This window comes from Erythrolamprus reginae, chromosome 2 (genome assembly GCF_031021105.1).
Source record: "Erythrolamprus reginae isolate rEryReg1 chromosome 2, rEryReg1.hap1, whole genome shotgun sequence".
Lineage (NCBI taxonomy): Eukaryota > Metazoa > Chordata > Lepidosauria > Squamata > Dipsadidae > Erythrolamprus > Erythrolamprus reginae.
In genome coordinates, this window is record NC_091951.1 from 154,558,875 (window position 1) to 154,578,548 (window position 19,674).

A 19,674-nucleotide genomic window follows, 5' to 3' on the forward strand; every position below is an offset into this window, starting at 1 on the left:
AGTGACATAGAAGTCTAAAGAAGGCAAGTACTAAATACAGTATACAGTAGTACCTCTAATTAAGAACATCTCTACTTAAGAACTTTTCTAGATAAGAACCGGGTGTTCAAGATTTTTTTGCCTTTCTTAAGAACCATTTTCTACTTAAGAACCCGAGCCTGGAAAAATTTCCCAAGAAATTTGAGAGTAGCATGAAGGCCCCGCCAGTGTCCTGCCATTCCCCCTTTAATCCAGGCCATCTCGGGCTTTTCTGGGCTGCCAGAGGAGCCTTTCAGTGGCGCTTAAGGTGGCTTTGGCAGTCCAGAGTGAATGAAGCATTTTCTTTTCTCTGGACGCTTGGACAGGGAATAAACCTCTGCCAGCGCCCAGAGGAAAGAAACACTTCCTTCACTCTGGGCAGCCAAGGAGTCACCACAGCAAAGGAAAGGCGCCAGCTACAAAGTGAGTGAGCAAGAGGAGAGGGGAGCCCTCCAGCATGAGAAGGAAGAAGCAGCAGGCAGCAGGAGCAGCAGCCAGTGTATGGGAGGCAGTGTATGGGAGGCAGTGTATGGGAGGCAGCCTCGCGCCGGGTGTATTGGAGGCGCATGCTCCTCTTCGCAACCTCAGAGTCCCTCTTTTTTTTTAAGTCTTAAAGTTTTTTGATTTTTTTTATTCACCTCACCTCACCTTCTTCCTTCGGCAGCGACTCTCCTCCTCCTCCTCTTCTTCCTCCTCCTCCTCCCACCCAAATTCCAAGCTTTTATTTCTTTCCTAATTGGTTTGCACGCATTATTTGCTTTTACATTGATTCCTATGGGAAAAATTGCTTCTACTTAAGAATGTTTCTACTTAAGAACCTGGTCACGGAACGAATTAAATTCTTAAGTAGAGGTACCACTGTACATGATCGTTGTAGAAGAGTGTTAATGTATTATTGCAAATACTTGTATTACATTTTTTAAAATAATTTTCTTGCAGAGGGGTTTAAAGCAGCTGCCATCAGAAAGAGTGTAACAGCAATCTACATTAAAATGATAAAATATGCAATGCAATTATTATTATGAACAACATAAGAGAGAAAGGTTTAAAAGAGAATCTCCATTTGCCATCAATTACACAAATGGCCTGAAAAACATGCCTCTCTTTCTATATATAAATATGACTTTTATCAGCAAGAGTCCTAATGGGGGATTATTTTAACTACTGTACTTGAATTGCGTATATTAATTTATGCAAGTTTATTGTTAAATAAACTTCTGATTTTATAAGAGGTATGGTTTTATGGAACTTTTTTCTATCCCCCTCTGTCATATTTTCCTTTTTTTCTGTACATATTTTTTAAGAAAGACTCAGCAATTTAAGTAGCAGTAAGGTTCAAAGCTTTATCTGTTTGTTGCAGAAAAATCAATTTCCGGAAGCACACATAGATGACTGATTCAGCTGGATTCATTAACTTCTTTATATATATACAATACCAAAATTCTGTAACTCTGTTAGTTTGCAGCTGACATACCAGTTGTTTATACATTCTTTCTAGAAAGCTTGTTCATTGCTTAAAATTCTGTAGCACCTCTTTTTTACTCTTTAGTAAATAGCAGAACCCAAACCTGCTGTAGTCATCTACTATGACCAGCACATACTCTGCTCCTCCCAAACTGGCTTGCATTGGGCCAACCAAATCTGCATGTACCAGCTCTTGAGCTTTTGTTGTCTGCTTACTTACTGGCAATGCTTTGGACTTTGATGTTTTACATACTGCATAGTCCAAGTGTGCCTTACATCCCTTTAAATTTAACCCTTGTACAAGCTGTTCCATTGTTTGCAAAACTCTGAAGCTGGCATGACCAAGCCTTCTTGCAAGAAGTGAACCCACGAATCATGCTGTTGCTACATTTCTAAATGCTTGTGCACACTGAAACTTTTATCCCTAAAACATTATTCTCTTTTATTGCCTGTGCACATACATTCCATTTTTTCTTTCTGAGACACCTCCCATTTATAAATGTAGCCTCAAATCTTTGCTTTTCTAAACTAGACACACTTAACAAATTATGCTCCATTTCAGGTACATATAATACATCATTAAACTTGTTTCCAGCTATGAAATTTGCACATTGTCTCTTCCAATGACCTTAGCCTTCTGGCCTTTTGCCAAGGCTACTGCATCTTGAGCAGCTGGAACCAACCTATAAAGTAATTTAGAATTATTAACAATAGTTTGACTTGCCCTACTGTCTATTAACCATTTGTCTCTGCTATTGCAATGTCCAACCTTTGCAACAGAAATTAGTCCTTCGGTGGATTGCCCTCCTTGCAAATAATTTCTTCTTTGCAAACAGCCTTTTCTTTGCAAACAATCTTTCTTTAACAAGCTTGCTATAAGAGTAAGAAAACAGGTAACTGAAATGAGCACAGACAAATTCATGATTGCAAATTGTTGTTCAGCTCTTTCAGAAAAAATATTGGTTGCAAACTGAAAGATGGAGAGGGGAGAGAGATAATTATTTTTTCTCTTTCTCAATGAGCACTTATTCCAGAGCAGCAAGCCTAGTGGGGGCATTAACTATTAGTGACCAGAGCATCTTGTGTTCTATAGGCTTTCTGTGTGGTAATATTTCCTGCAAAACCATTCTTTTAGCAGCAGTTACAATGCTACGAGAGCTACCTTCACACACATAGCCACCCCTGTCAAGAAATGCCCTCTCTGTTGCTGTCAGTCTTGCCAGGTACCCCATATAGGAAGCATGACTAAATGGACTAATCCTGTTTCATTATATAGGGTCACATTAACAGAAAATACAATTCTCATGAGTTCCTGGCACTTCACAAGCAATTCCCTCAACAGACACATGAACCTACAATCAGCCTCAGAATCCAAATCAACCACACAGCCAACTAGAGGTAGCACCGCCCCTCAACCAAGCCACACAAAACACCAGCAGTTCACCTCCCAATGATCCTAACCTGATGTAACCTCCTTATCACAAGAGCAATCACAAGATTCACTGATAATTCACAGTTGACCCATCACAAGACCCTGCCTTGATACACCCACACCTGAAGCACTTACATCCCCTAAACTAACCCAGTAACTAAATGTTTGGAAACCAAGCTTCACCCTTATCCTACACCCGAGCTACAGATATTCGCCATTATTGCAAAAATACAACTCTCCTGACATCATCTTTACTGTCCAAGAAACTAAGAAGGGTCATGTTTATGCTTCTTGTATTGGCTCAGTTGCCTCTTATCCAGCTGTTTCCCTGACAATGTCTCTTCCCTGTGCTTCCTAAGATCATTTCCACAAACCATTATAGTTGCTATTCTACAAGATTGTCTGGTTTTCTTAGTCATTAGTTGTCTTTCATTGTCCCAGAAGATTTTATTTTCTTTCATGCCTTTTCCTAGAAGTGCAGGGTTTGGGTTTTCCCCCTCCCACATCAATTGAATGTTGATCCATTTGTTGCAAAGGAATTGACCGACTCTCTTGTTGCTCATCCAAGCTTGAAGTTGTTGGCTGAGACAGTGACTGGCCCAGTAACCCAGCTGGCTTTCATGCCTAAGGCAGAACTAGAACTCACAGTCTCTTGATTTCTAAACTAGACCAAACTGACTCTCCTATTGTTCCAGATGAACGCCATGGATCTTTTCCTGCCTAAATCAGTGTAGGTACAATAAGATACAAAGTGCAGTGGTGCCTCCACTTACAAACTTAATTCATTCCGTGACCAGGTTCTTAAGTAGAAAAATTTGTAAGAAGAAGCAATGTTTCCCATAGGAATCAATGTAAAAGCAAATAATGTGTGCGATCGGGGAAACCACAGGGAGGGTAGAGGCCCTGTTTCCTCCCAGGAGATTCCTAGAGAGGCCCCAGGGAGGCTTCTTCCTGCCTTTTCCAGTTACAGTTTCGGAGGCTCGGGTTTGTAAGTGGAAAATGGTTCTTAAGAAGAGGCAAAAAAATCTTGAACACCCAGTTCTTATCTAGAAAAGTTTGTAAGTAAAGGCGTTCTTAGGTAGAGGTACCACTGTACAGGCTTTGCTCCAGTCTTCCAGTTCTGCCTCTTCAATCCCAAAGTATAAAATTAAGTGGTGGGTTGCTCCTAGTTCAGCCAGGTACTTAGAACCAGTAGCGGTGGTGGCAGGAGGCTCCACCCACCCATCCAGAATTTGTGCCACACACAAGCACACATACAAACCAGTAGGGTTTTGAACCACTACTGATAAAATGGCATATTCTTAATTTGTTTTAACTAATCTTTATGCCATGTTATCCAAATGAATCCCTTTTTCTAGAGATTTACAATAACAGAAAAGGAGACAAAGGAGGGGGAAAATTGAATATTTAAATATAAGTTCCATAAAGATGAAATGGGTGTTCAGCCAAAGTTTTCATCCCTGATATTATTCCTTCTTTAATTGATAAAAGCTTTATGGTTGAACAGAACGAGGTTGTGTGAAATATAGGAACAGTACTCCCATTTCTACTTTTCCTCTTAACTAGAGAAAATGTTTTTGACAATAAATCATTTATCTTGACTGCCCTTATGAAACTGACATACTTTATTCTGGAGACATATGAGTTGATGAGGGGTTTAGTTATTAAGGCTTGTGGTATATGACACCAATCTCAAAGGTCCTTTAAAAAGAAGGTGCAGGAAGGATAACAGCTATTTATCAAAAACTCCTTGATATATAGTAGTATCTGTAGGCCCCTTGTATGCATGAATTGATCACAATCAAAGTATTTCTACCTAAAGCATCCAAACCGCAGTGTCTGAGATCATCTGCAAGACAAATCTATGTAGAATAATTTTGGTAAGTTGAGTGACCTGACTTTGGCTTCCAATATGTATGAATTATTCAGCTTTCATAACACGAGGATAATTTTGTAGCTCTTTTCTTTCATATTCTTACCGCACTCCTCTCCTCTCTCTTTCTGGCAATGGAAATGGCTCCCAAGGATAAGATATTTGCTTGTCCAAATTACCATTAAGATGATGAAAATGTGATTTCTTCATTGTTGATCGTCCTACACAAATATAATCCAGCAGTGCTCTGCATCTGAGAAAGCTGCATCGATTAATGATGCCTGCAGGCCACAAATAAAATCATGTTGCCATCTTTTAATGATTCGGAATGAGTTGTTTTCTGGAAAAAGTCCTTAGGTTTTTATTTACCCCCGGAGGCGCAGTAACGACGCTGAGACATGTTGTGGATTAAATACGGGTCATTTATTGAATTAACATAAATTTAAATAAATTTAAATACGTCAATTTAAATATTTAAATTCAGAATGAACTAAGGACCTGCAGAGGCCAAAACTAACGGGGCGGAAATTCCTACCAGAAAATTCCTTGGCAACATTGGGCAAAAACTCCTTGCTGAACCAGGTGAAGGTAGCCACCTTCACCTGGATCCAAGCCACGCCCCTTTGTCATGTGGGAGGAGTTCACCCTCCAATCCCCATGGGAAATTGGATCCGGTGATTCCCATGGACATTCTCTCTCCAATCCCCGACGTTGCTCCAACCTCTAGTTCCTGGAGAGAGGCGGTCCATCACCCTTTGAAGGATGCCCAAAGGAGCATGCACAGTTGCTTCTAAATGCCCATTTCCGCCCCTAACCTGCCAAACTCCAATGACCAGAGGGAGGCCTATACTGATATCTAAGTGCGCCGCACCCCCTAACCAATCCAGTCCGTGCCGTCAGTGTGGAATAGGCGAAAAAACGGCCGCCTCTAAAGGGGAGGCCGCAAAAAATTCCTATTCAGCCCCGAGGCGACCTCCTCAGAACACACTGTTGATAGCGGAGGGTGGGCAAGTGTTCGCTTTCAGGAAAGCCGAGGGCAAGGGGGAGGTCCTGCCTGAATCGCCCTTAAATAGGGTGGCTCGGTACCTCCCCCAACCAGCAGGCAGCGCGCTACCTTGGCGCGCTGCCAAAAGCCGAACCTCCGGGTTCCAGAGGAACCCGGAAGTCCGGAGCTCAAAAGAGCTGCCAGCAGCGTTTCCCCAGCCCCGCAGGTAATTTCGGCCGGCGGTTTTAAGCCGTCGGCCGGGCATTTCCTGTAGACATAAGAACTGCCATTGTCATTGAAGCCAGTGAAATGGTATAGAGCAGTGATGGCCAACCTTTTTTGGCTCGAGTGCCTAAAGGGTGCGTGCATGCATGATAGCATGTGCCTGCATGTCCACACCCATAATGCAATGCCTCCCACCCCCTGCACATGCATACAACGCCCATGCTGCCTCCCACATGCACACAATCCCCTGTTCTGTCCCCCACTGTGCAGGCTCACAAGCCTCACTAAAGCCTCTGGAAACGAAAACAGTGGAAAAGAATGCCAAGAATCAGCTGGCCAGCATGTGCATGTGTGCTGGAGCTGACATAGGGAAACACCTGGCGTGCCCTCAGATATGGCTCCGCATGCCAGCTGTGGCACGCGTACGATGGGTTCGCCATCACTGGTATAGAGGTTTTAAGGCCAGACTGTACATACTTTGCACGAAAGAAATCTAAACGTGTTCAGTATAAACAATGCAAGTTGCCTGATGCTTTTGGTAACCATTTGCAGATGATTATTTTTCATGATACAGTTTGCTTCAAGAAATCCATTATCCTCCCTCTTTCTCCAACTTCCCCCAGAAACCATAAAAGGTCAGGTTTCTGGAGGACGGGTGCAGGAGATAGGGAACAGAGGTCATGAGAAAGGGACAAAGAATTCATGCTGAAGACCACCGGAAAGCCTATATAGCTCATGCAAAGCTTTCATCCAAACCTGCCTGCTTATTTCCAAAACTGTTTCTCCAGCCCATGACTTCCCCCCTCCCTTCCTTTGGTAGGAGACAGCTTAAACAAAAACTTGTCTTTTTTTAGCCCAAAGGGCGCCACTTCATACATGCGTCCTGTGATGTGGTAGCCACAGAGGATGCAAACCAGATGGGCATTGCTCCACATGGTATGCCATCTGTGTGAAGTCTTGGCCTTTTGATGCAAGCCAGCTTTAACCACACCATCAGAAGCCTCGTTTTCATAGAAGTTGTGCAAGCATCATTAATAGTGGCCAGGGTCATGTGGTTGCGACTTTTACTCAAGGCTTCCTGTCTAAGGCAGGTGACATGACAGCTACCACCAGAGGTGGGCTGCTAAGGTGGAACGGTGATGTGTGCTCACCCACATGGCTCTGAGTGCTAGCGGAGTCCAACGCAATTATGCTACTGCAACTGTGCAGGTAACAACACCCAGGTGCAGTAGCATAATTGTGCTGGACTCCACTAGCACTCAGAGCCATGGGGGCGAGCACACATTACCATTCCACCTTAGCAGCCCACCTCTGGCTGGGATCTAATGATGGCAATTTAAGCCTGGCGGCATAAATTAGTTTTCAAACTCTTACAAAAGGCAAGGAGGGTTGGAGCAGTATGAATCTCTGGGGGGAACTGATTCCAGAGGGCCAGGGCCCCGACAGAGAAGGCTTTCCCTCTAGGCCCCACCAAGTGACATTATCTAGTTGATGGGACCAGGAGAAGGCCGACTATGTGGGACCTAACCAGACGCAGAAAGCAGCCCCGTAGGTAATCTGGTCCAATGCCATATAGGGCTTTATAGGTCATAACCAACACTTTGAATTGTGTTTGGAAACCAATTGGCAGCCAATGGAATGCTGGAGAGACATGGGCGTACCTTGGAAGGCTATGAGAAAGTGCTATATTTCTATTATGGTATTATAGCTGGGGACTATGCTGGGTTTTTTTTACTTAAAGACTGGTAATATTGGTTTATTTCTATCACTTAGTGACAGCTTTTAAAAGCTCTTCAGCTTTTAATTGTTTCATGAGGCTGAGCTTAACAGGGTTAATTTAATCAGAACTACTCAGAGGCAATTTTTTTTTACCAGCCAAAGCAGTTCCTGTTTGATAAACAGTTGACATTCCAGCCCATCTGGAAATCACCAGACCAGGAAAGGCTGCATTATACATTTATTATATCTGTTAAAACGGGCGAACTGCCCCTCGTGTCCCACCAAGATTTGCCCTAATAAAGGAAGGCTGGTAAGGATGAGGGAGCTTTCCCTGAGAAAATACAACTGCAGCCACTGGAACACTTAACACTCAAGACAAAGAGAAACGAGCCCCTATTCAGATGGGGAGGGAGTTTACGGGAAGGAAATTCAGGATGAAGGGAGAAAGTCTTTGAGTTGAATTAAGGATGGCAAGTCTTTTTTAAATACTTTAACCTAGAGGGATGGGGTGGGGGTGGAGACAACTATGTCAACCTGCATCATCCTGCAGCTTTGTAGTTAACTACAACTGGCCAAAGGGGAATGTTGAAGAAAGGATGCTACAAGAACAGTGCCAGTCCCAATCCTCAACAAAGAATCAAACATGAAGTAGCAAAAGTGCTTGAGGATGGAGCAATGTGCAATTCATTTCTCATAATACCAAATGCTTGAGAGTTATAGTCCTAACATAGGAATATGACAGGTAGTAGAAGGCTGGTTCAGGGAGGTGAGTCACTATCACTAAGGAGTGATGGATGTGTTCAACACTTTGAATTAGTTATGAAGATAATAGTGATGTAAATAAATAAGTACTTTGAGAGGAAGTGATGTAGCAACCATACCATATTTACATTCTAAGTTATCAGTCTGGAATGTGGACTTTATGTTTTCTCTCATTTACATTAAACACAGATTTTTCATGTCCATCAACTATACTTAGTAACCATCTGTTGGCTCAAGTAATAGAACAAACTTCAAATAATAGAAAGGAAGTGAAATGTTCCAAACTTTTCTTCACATTTCTATGGAAGGAGAAGAGGAGAGCATTCAAGCCTGAAGCTTGTTTCAATTTATTCAAGTCACGCTAAAACTGTATGTTGAAATTTCCCAGGAATTGAGTAAGATGGGCCGATGATGTGATTAAGTATCCAGGTAGCTTCATACAACACTCTTGTACTCACAGGAGCTGAGTGACCTTTCTGAAGCTAAGTATGTTTGATCTATTCTGAAGCTAAGTATGTCTGACCCACCCAGAGTTACTTTAGGGACACGGAATTCATTACTGCACATATGGAAGCACACTCACAATAGTGATTTGTAGGATCACTGTTAAAATATGCAGTTGGGTATACTGGTGCGTAAAGAAGGAAGGACAAAATATCATGTTGCATATTTAATAATTATACGTATTTGTAATTTTGCTTGGGAAAAATGACTGGATCTGTCATCCAAATATGTTCCTACAAATCTGTTTGACTCAGAAATCTTGAAATAGTAATTCCGAAGGACATTTAGCCAACATTAAAGTCTAATACAGCAGGTAATGGATCAGCCAAAATAAAATCAGAATTAACAAATGGCACTGAAAATATAAATCTGATTTGATTCATGCTGCTATGTATTTAGAAATAATGTCACACCACAACTATGCGAGAATTAAAGCATTTGAGGTCAATTAAATTAAGGAAGTCCTTCTAGTGAGATCAGCCAAAGCCTGTTTTCCTGGGAATGCAAATAATGACGAGAAAAGGATGACAAACAGTACTATATTAATTTCAGCTTTTAATGAGAAATGAAATATTGAAAAAAAATACACATTTTTAGAGCTTTGGGAAAGAAGCAAAATAAGCTATGGAAAGAGATTTCTCTTAATGGGCAGCAATGCTCAGAAATCCCAAATAGGAAATAGTATCACTGATGGTAGTGGTTAGATTATAATCATTAATTCCAGAAATAAACCTTTGTACACAGGCAAGGGACTTGACTGTTGAATTGTATTCTGTAATATGAATATAAAGCTAAATTGTGTATTGTCCATGTTGACAAACAGATTACTGTTTAATTTGGCAGTGAGAGAGCTAGTACAACTATGTTTGGGAAGGTTTCATTTGTTTATTCAGTTTTACTCATTATAAGAGAAGAGATGTGACGGCCCATGTTATAAGAAACTGAGCTGAAGTATAGACGGTCAGCATCTCAAGGTCGTTCAGATCCGAAACATCTGTGGAGTTTCTCAATCATCCAGGTCATGATTGTCCCTAAGGTGCTTTTTCAAGAGGCAATTGGACTTTCTGGTTTTTCTTTGAAGACGTTTCTCTTCTCATCCAAGAAGTGGATCCTTTGGGACAACCAGATGTGAAACCCAAACTATGAGTAATAGATTGTATTAACAAAATCTTGCAAGTCTGAAAGTATTTCCCCCACCTCCCCTACCTTTGTTTCCCAGAGAACTAGGGAGAGTTCCTTCTCAGTATCTTTTTCCAGCACTTCACTTTCTTTGGATTCAGATTTCTCTTACCATATCATTGTCTAAGCCAGTGATGGCTAACCTTTTTTTCCTTGGGTGCTGAAAGCGCCTGTGTGTGCCCACACTATAATGCAACCCCCCCCAAAAGAGAACCACCTCCCTTGGCCCTCCGAAATCCAGAAACGACCCACTTTCATATTTCTGGTAGGCCCATTTTTCACTCTCCCAGAGCCGCCATGTGAGCCCTGAACTTATCTTGCATCCAAAACGGGCCACGTAGAGACTCCTGGAAGGGGTGGCATGGGCAGGGCCAGCTCAAAATCAGCTGTCTGGCATGCACACATGGATGGTGGAGTTGACCTAGGGCACGGATAGGCAAAGTTGGCTCTTCTATGACATTTGGACTTCAACTCCCAGAATTCCTGAACTAGCATGATTGGCTTGGGGATTCTGGGAGTTGAAGTCCACAAGCCATATAAGAGCCAACTTTGCCTACCACTGATCTAGGGCAATGGCTGGCATGTCCACAGAGATGGCTCTGCATGTCACCTGTGGCATGGGTGCCATAGGTTCTCCATCACAGGTCTTGGCTGTTGCTCTTCCTTCTGTCCCCTAAGGTTATTCCCACATCCCATTACAGAGACACATCAAAAATACAATAAATCTAACATGGTTCTCCACTGTGTGAAATATATTAGGCTACTGCCTGCAATTTTTGTCCTTTGATATAGAATTTTTCTCATATTTTGACATTTTTGTTGGCAGTAGCCTTAAGGGGAAAGAATATAAGTTGCATGTGCAGCTCTTAAAGATTCTATTGTTTTAAAATGCCTGTGGGCAGAATGTCTTTTTTTAGGTCAGCATCTGGCAAAATCTGTAAATTCAACTGTTCAGAATTGTCTACAGCTACAAAGTTATTATATTGCCCTGCAATCCAGTTACTTTGGGTGTTTTGCCATTGTCCTGTCTGCTCTTCGAAGTGGAGGAATCAGCTAAGGAATCAGATACAGACAGATACCCTGCCTTCCCTCCAGATATTCATTGAGGACAGTATTCCTTCCTCCAATTTTAACTCACAATAGCCCCGTGAGGTAGCTTCAACTGATTGCTAGTGGTTGGTCAGCGTCATCCTGTGGGTTTTCATAACTGAACATGGGTTTCTCTAGTCCAACATGTCAACTAGTTTAGTTTAGTTTAGTTTATTTAGATTTGTATGCCGCCCCTCTCTGAAGACTCGGGGCGGCTAACAACAATAAAAAACAATGTAACAAATCTAATATTAAAAAGTAATCTAAAAAACCCCAATTTAAGAGACCAATCATACCAACAGACATACCATGTATAAATTCTATAAGCCTAGGAGGAAGGGAGAAAAAAAAATCAATTTCCCCGTGCCTGACGACAGAGGTGGGTTTTAAGGAGCTTGTGAAAGGCAAGGAGGGTGGGGGCAACTCTGATATCTAGAGGGAGCTGGTTCCAGAGGGTCGGGGCCACCACAGAGAAGGCTCTTCTCCTGGGTCCCGCCAAATGACATTGTTTAGTCGACGGGACCCGGAGAAGGCCAACTCTGTGGGACCTAACCGGTCGCTGGGATTTGTGCAGCAGAAGGCGGTCCCGGAGATATTCTGATTACATGAGCTGCTTTTCCTAAAAATTGTCTCAAGGCTACAACCCGAGAAGTCAGGTGTTCCACAATACTCATTCCATTTATGATAGCATATACTTTTATGTAAGTGTTTTTTTAAATTTGACCACCTTAAGATGAATGGACTTCAGCTCCTAGAATCCTCAGCCAGAAAGTCACTTTTTGGAACAGACTCCTATAGGAATTCTTGTAATTTAATAAAACAAAGTTTTTTGTGGCATAGAGGAAAAGTTTAAAAAAACATACAGACATTAAGAATAAATACAGCCTTTCTAAGCTATTGTAAAGTGATAACACCGTGCATCACATTTTGCCTGCTGTAGTCATTATTATTGTTGAATAAATGTATTGCCTACTATACAGAGTTTTCCTCTCTTGGGTCTGACAGATGTCTATTGAACAGAATAGGTGTCAGTCAATGGAACTCTCTCATTGGCACATTGGCAGTTCCATGTTTCCTCTTTTATGTATTCTCTTCAGCTGTCCTTTGTGAACAGTTTGAAGACTCTCTTCTAAGTGATTTGCTAGTCTCATCATGTCTTGGGATTCTGTTAATAAGCCACTTTTGCCTTTCAGGGTCATCAGTCGAGCACAAGGGCTGAAGTTGGTTGTGGAAACCCTGATGTCCTCCTTGAAACCCATTGGAAACATTGTTGTGATTTGCTGTGCTTTTTTCATCATTTTTGGCATCTTGGGAGTCCAGGTAGGTTCTGGGTAGAGTTCCCTGAGAACTTTACTCATTCAATACAGAGGGCTTGAGAATTTCATAAACATCAATCTCTTCTAGTATTGATGTCTCTTATGAGAGGTGGGGTCTACAAGTGCTGATGCAACTAAGAAAGAAGGGAAAAAAGTCCATACTTCAGTATTCTAGAGCTGCTTCATATAGAATGGTTTTTAGAGATCAGTATAAAACATTGGTTCACAACAGTGGGCATATAATGCAGGAGAAGAAGAGTGGCATTTGTGACATTCATATATGAGGTCTGTAAAGCTCCCAAATTAAACCATGTTTAGAATGGGCAACATTTCAAGAGATCACCAACTCTTAGGAAGTTTCTATGTCCTCCCATGAAATCTCCCCTTCTTCCCTTCTTCTTTATCAGTTTCTTCTCTTCATTTATATACATATATACATGCATGCATACATACATGCATACATACATACCCATACATCAGTGCACAGTTGTAGACGGCATGGGAATCCTCATACTAGATTAACAAGAAAGATATTGTGCAAGGATTTCATTTTTTTCTATCTACTTAAGTTCAGAGCTCGCCTCCTTTTAGATAAATATACGATCTCTATAGAAAAAAATACATAGCATTATTAAATATAATAATATGAAAGAGCATTCTTGGTAAGCCAATCAAAACTTGGAATGAAAACAACTGAAATTTAAGTTCATTCCACATTTTTATAGAGCCGGTAGTTTGTTTTTTAATTGATTGCAAGATTCATAGTAACTTAATAATGTGCCCATCTGTTCTCTTCATATATTATTTATGGAGAAATGTACTGAGACATAATTTGCTATATCTGTTTTATCCTTGTAACTAAACTGGAGCTTATGCTCAGCATTTATAAGCCCTATATTTATCTCTTTATTTAGTGCCATTTTTTTCCTTCCCAAGTCCTGCTTTACTGCCTCATGGTGGGGTACCATCAGGAAACCAGAAAGCTCAGGTTGGGGACAGATCATTCTGGAGAAAGTCTACTGATACAATCTTGAAGAGTTGATACTATCTTGCTGGCATGTAATCAGTCAATCAATCAGTCAATCAGTCCTACTTCCAAAACACAAGAATTGTCTGTTGGACATTCTATTCCTTGCTCAGAACTCTTTCCAAATATGTTGATTCCTGGGTTCTGTCTTATCTTCCATTGCTGTAGACTAAACAACAGCAAATTATTGTCATAGACATGATAAGAATCTAGTTAGTTTGTTTTGTATTGAAGGAATTTGCTGTTGTTTGGTTTTGTTTGAAGGAGTTTCATTAAGAAAGTAGAATTAGTGCCCAACTATGATTAAGCTAGGAGAACTCACTCAGTTGATGCTTTCTATGATGCTACCACCCACATAGTCCCCCTAGGTTAAAAAAATAAAATAAAATGCCACCTTATGTGAGATCTGTCACTGTGTGTGCTGATCCCTATTATTTCAAGTGCTCACAGGTTTGACATTTATTCTAGAGTTCAGATAAAGAGGTGATACTTTAAAAACTGGTGAGAATAGTGCCTTGCCACAGGGAAACAAGGCATGACAATGCTAGGACCTGCTGTCACTCGATAAAAAAGTGAAGGCATCTCAGCTTAGGCTAATACAGACCCCTCTGTTCCATCTATCATAATAGCTGCCATGCTCTGCCACTTCATGTTCACCATTGAATATGTGACAAAATTAACCCCCTAGGATTTTTTTAGTTTTTTCTTGGTTGATCACATCTGATATTGTTGAAATGAAGACTTAAGGGTTGTTGGCTTGAATTCAATACAAAGTGAGGCTGGTGCTTTCTCTGCTATCCATATAAACAATTTCAGCTGAGGTCAAGTAGGAGAAGCAGCACTTTTCAAAACTCTCCCTCCTGTGTCAGTTTTTGAGATGTGCACTCTTGTCTCTTACTTATCCTAGCAGCCGGTACATCATGTTTATTTAAGTAGAATTAAATTCCATTTTTTAAAAAAAGAAGCCACTCTCTTTATACATGGCTGCTGTTCAGCTAGCTTGCCTTGCTTAGCTTCTGTCCTGCTGGCAGCCAGAACAACAGCTATGCAAATAATAGCTTCATCAGTAATATGGTTCAGGCTTTAATCTCTCCTTTTGGAAGTGGCGCATCAGTTCTCCCCTTTGCTAAAATTTTGGGAGAAAAGGGAATCTTAAGCTCCATTTGTCTGAGCAGGTTTTGATAGCTGAACTCCTGAATTTAATTTCTACTTTGATCTCCTTGCCGTTCTTAGTGAATTAATGTCTACATTTTTGAAAGGACATACATTGTGGTTCTTCAGGGTTTAATTAACTGCCTTGTAATGCACCATTAAATCTAAGGAAAGGGAAAATGTAAATATTTTCACTTTTAAAAAAAGTAAATTCCAAGATTTTTCCAATAATATTTGAAATGAAGTCCCCCTAAAAAATTGTGGGGGTGGGGGGTTGACCTTAAATATATTATTTATCTGTTATATTCATTTACTATAGTTTCTATGCCACTCAGTTCCCATTATTTCTGAGCAGCTTGCATTAAGTAACAACAAGATTAAAACAATTATAATCTAACAAAAGCGTTCACTAACTATGCCATCTAAGGTTGGTAGATGAATCTCCATCACCCCTAATAATTTCCTGAAGAGCCTTGTCTTTGCATCTTGTTGGAAATCCAATAGGGTAGGAGTGGTCCAATAGGGTGGGAGTGGATGACTTTTTCTAGCAGTTTCATATTTCCTACTAAACAGTAGGAAAAGGCTGAGCCCTCTGGGAATTCACACTGGAGTAGCTGAGATTTCAACCTGTCCCCCTCTACCAGAGGTGAGATTTCAACCTATCCCCCCACCAGAGGTAGGTTTCAGCAGGTTCTGACCACTTCTGGAGAACTGGGAGCAGAAAGTTTGAGTAGCTTGGAGAACTGGTAAATACCATCTTTGACTGGCCCAGCCCCCACATTCTCTGCCTTTCGAATCCCAGCTGATCAGGAGGAAATGGGGATTTTGCAGTAACTTTCCCCTGAAGGGAATTGAGACTTTACAGTATCCTTCCCTTCCACGCCCACCAAGCCACACCATGCCTACCAAGCCAGTCAGAGGTGGTATTTACTGGTTCTCTGAACTACTCAAAATTTCCGCTTCTGGTTCTCCAGAACTGGTCAGAACCTGCTGAAACCCACCTCTGTCAGGCATAAATCCTGATCAACAGAGGTCTAAATAATCTATAGCTTTGTGCTGACTATCTTTCAAAATCTTCCCTATAGTGTACTGTCTAAAAATATAAAGTTAGAGCCAGGGAATAGTTGTATAAAATATCTGGGTCAGGACATAGATTCTTAAGAAGGCACACCATTGCCTCTTTCAAGTTGAGAGATAAATGCTTCTCCCTCAAGAATGTATACACCACCATCTATAAACCTAGTCTCTTATTACTTCCCTGGTGGCCTTCACAGGTAGACTAATAAGCGCATTGACATACAGCTTCTACCATTCTTACAGACCAAAGAAGAGATAATAATCTTTGTAGCTGCTGCTGATAATGAAAGCTATGTTTTAGCACCAATTTTTAAGACAATAACAATTGCTAAGTGGCAAGGCAGGAGACTGCTAATGCCTTCATGTCCTGCTTGGCAGCTAATAGTCTTGAAAAACTTTACAGAACACCAAACTTTGCATTGATTGGAGCCTTCAGATAATGCCTGGTTTTCAAATATATTTGTCATATTTCAATCTGAAAACCTAGACATACAAGAGCATTGTACAACTTGTTTTGTATAGCCATGCAGACTGTACAAGAGCATTTTGAAAGGGAGCTGAGAAAGGTTCAGCTATGACCTCTTTACTGAAAAATTTGCTTTGTTCATTTATTGTTAAGTATTTTAATGCTACCTTTTAGTGAAATGGGATGGGCTCACACTAAATCATTACTATGTTTTTGAAAACCAACAAAGCATAAAATGTATAATGCTGTAATTATACAGCAAAACCTGTATAAATCAAGAAGAGCAGACAGCTTAAAAACAGCCATGCTACAGTATTCCTTCCATAAAATTGGATGGCTAAAAGCTTTGGGGCTAATGCCAAAAGCTCACGTGTGATGCAGATGGGCCTTTCTGCAGGAAGGGCTTAAAAATCAGACATTTGCGAATGGAATACTGTGGAAACCTACAGAAAAAGACCTCACCATATTATTTCAGTGACTGAGTATTCTCTCCTTTTTCACAGCTCTTCAAGGGGAAGTTTTTTGTCTGCCAAGGGGAAGACACAAGGAACATTACCAACAAGTCAGACTGTGCAGAAGCCAACTATAAATGGATCCGGCACAAGTATAATTTTGATAATCTTGGCCAGGTACTGATGGAACAGTAATCTGCTGCAGTGCTCCCTTATTTGCTTTGATTCAAAGCAGATGTGAAATAGCCTTATATATATTGCAGCCACCATAGCAAATCATCTACAGCATTTTCTAGTCGTACTGTCTACATTTAAAGACCCTCAATTGGTATACATTCTTATCACAATTAAGACCAGCCTATACTCTTTCTATGGACATTTAATGACTGTACAATAGTGTAATCAAACTCGCATCTAGCATGAAGAAAAGCTTGTCTCAGGAGACTGAAATCATGAACCCCGCACATCTACTATCTCAGACCCATCTTGACTATTGCAATGCACTGTACATGGGGCTGCTCTTGAACAGCATCCAGAAGCACCAATTGCTTCAAAATCCAGGCTCAGGTGTGCATGTGGGTCACCTCTCCTGTGGGAGTTTCATTGGCTGCTGATTTGCTTCCATGTGCAATTCAAGAATTGGTTGTCACCTTTAAAGCCCTTCATGGCTTGGGACCTGGTTATCTAAGAGACCATCTCATCCTGGTTATATCTACCCAATCCACTAGAGCAGGGAGGCTAGGTATGTTGCAGGTCTCATTTCCTAAGGAGGTACAACTGGCAGGACTCAGAAGGAGGGTGTTCTCCATGGCAGCACCCTCCCTTTGGAATAATATCCCTGCAGAGATTAGACTGTTCTGCCCACCCACCCACTCACCTGACATACCTTCACAGGACCTTGAAGGACTGGCTTTTCCAATGGCTTGGAGAACTCAGCATGGGATGGAGCCCATCAAGTGGCTTTGTTTTATTGTGTATTGTCACCAGGGAGATGGGGAGTTTTTTTATTGGTATTCTTTGTAGGCTTGTGTTCAAGTGACCATAAATAAATAAATAAATTTACTATTACCCCATATCTCAGCAGTATGATAAGGGTTAAGTAAAAATGGATGAAGGTTAGATGTAAGGCTGTTTCTGTTTGTTGGAATAACCCTTCTTGTGAGTACTTGATACTATTTATTCTGGTAAGAAGCTTCAGCTTATTATTATCAACTAGGTTGAAAAACATAAAAAGTAAACATTCAAACATGAGTCAAGAGGTAGATACAGTATAATGTATATTATATTGTCTTTCCTCCTAGCTAAAGTGCTTTGTTTCCTTTTGTTTTTCTAGGCTTTAATGTCTTTATTTGTTCTGGCATCTAAAGACGGGTGGGTGGACATCATGTACGATGGATTGGATGCTGTAGGAGTAGACCAACAGGTAGGTGTTTTGGTACAACATTGCCAGAAGCCCAAGAAATTTCCCCCAAAATAAGATATCCCCTGATATGGGCTTTTGAGTGCATGGCAATAAGGCTAAGTGCTTATTTCAGGGTTCAAAAAAATATAAGACAGGGTCTTATTTTGGGGCAAACACGGTAGGTATGTGTGCTTTGGAGATTACACTTTCAAAAACAATTGTGTGAAATACAAATATTTGGAGTTTGAATTTATCATGGACAGTGTTAAATTCTAATCCTGATAGAGCATAATGGCCTCTCCCTTTATTTTATAGCCAGTCATGAACTATAACCCTTGGATGCTCCTCTACTTTATCTCCTTCCTGCTGATTGTTGCCTTCTTTGTGCTCAACATGTTTGTTGGGGTCGTGGTAGAGAATTTCCATAAATGTCGTCAGCATCAGGAAGAAGAAGAAGCTAAGAGACGGGAGGAGAAGAGGCTCAAACGTCTGGAGAAAAAGAGAAGGAGTAAGGAGAAACAGATGGCTGGTCGGTAGTCTTTCCTCATCTTTCTGAATCCTGCTTGACCTTTGACAGTCTCCCCTATTCCCTGCCTAGCATTTGAAAGCTAGATTCCCCTCAAAAGCATGTCCAGCTACAAAATTTGCATGAAGAAATATAGCTCTCATACAGGCTAAGCAAAAAGCCATAGAAATACATCAACGGCTGCATGATTTGCGATTATTTTAATATGCTGGGCAGTTTAAAACACACTACAGTAATTTAAATATAATTTTTCCATTGCATAAAGGCACAGCTTTATCCAAATAGTGTTGAATGCAAAGGCCAACAGTTCCAGAATGGGCCAATTACATTAGAGGCATTCTGCACTGTTGCTGATAGTTAGTTCCACTATTTGGTTTATTACAGCCTTGTAATGTCAACATGAAATCACTTTTGCTCTCTCTCTTTTTGGCTAATATGGACTGACAAAATATAAAATTTTCAAGGATGTAATAATAAAGTCATTTTGTATTAGAATTGCTTGGAAATATAATGCATTTACTTGAGAAATACAGATTCTTTTTCTTTTTAACAAAAAATGTCAAAATAAGAAATTAACCAAATGAAATTAACCAATTTGGAGTAAATCTACTGAAACCCAAACATGGTAAACTATTTACTGTAGAATAAAGATTAGAACTTTTGATGGCCACATTAGACTTACGTGAAATCTGAGAAACTTCACATGTTGTCTTTCTTACTTCAGTTTTTATTTAATTGGAAAAGCAGGAGGTAATGATCAGGTCAGAGGTCACAGGTCAGAGGAACTCTCCTTCATTTTGCATGTTTTCTATTGTTGCTGGCGTCTATTGTCATGTTACCATTCCATGTATCCATTCATGGTGTTTCATGTTACAGCCATCTTAATATGTTCTGAAACTTTTTTCTCATTTTTACTTTTATTATATCCTTTTCGGAGAAGCATCAATATTTCTATGGGAATTTCTCTTTGGTTTCAATACAGTTGTTTAACCTCCTATATTGCTTT

At 40.6% G+C, this 19,674-nt stretch overlaps 1 protein-coding gene across 5 annotated transcripts in view; it reads left to right on the forward strand.

Moving 5' to 3' along the window:
• Positions 1 to 19,674, forward strand: part of CACNA1G (calcium voltage-gated channel subunit alpha1 G) — a 393,060-nt gene that overhangs the window by 308,378 nt on the left and 65,008 nt on the right. For 3 of the 5 annotated variants that reach the window (XM_070740004.1, XM_070740005.1, XM_070740007.1), the window contains exons 21-24: positions 12,444 to 12,570; positions 16,792 to 16,917; positions 18,074 to 18,163; positions 18,458 to 18,671. In XM_070740004.1, the coding sequence (XP_070596105.1) occupies positions 12,444 to 12,570; positions 16,792 to 16,917; positions 18,074 to 18,163; positions 18,458 to 18,671 (557 nt within the window). The remainder of the gene's footprint in view (positions 1 to 12,443; positions 12,571 to 16,791; positions 16,918 to 18,073; positions 18,164 to 18,457; positions 18,672 to 19,674) is intronic. The other 2 variants (XM_070740006.1, XM_070740008.1) reach the window with 1 other exon arrangement.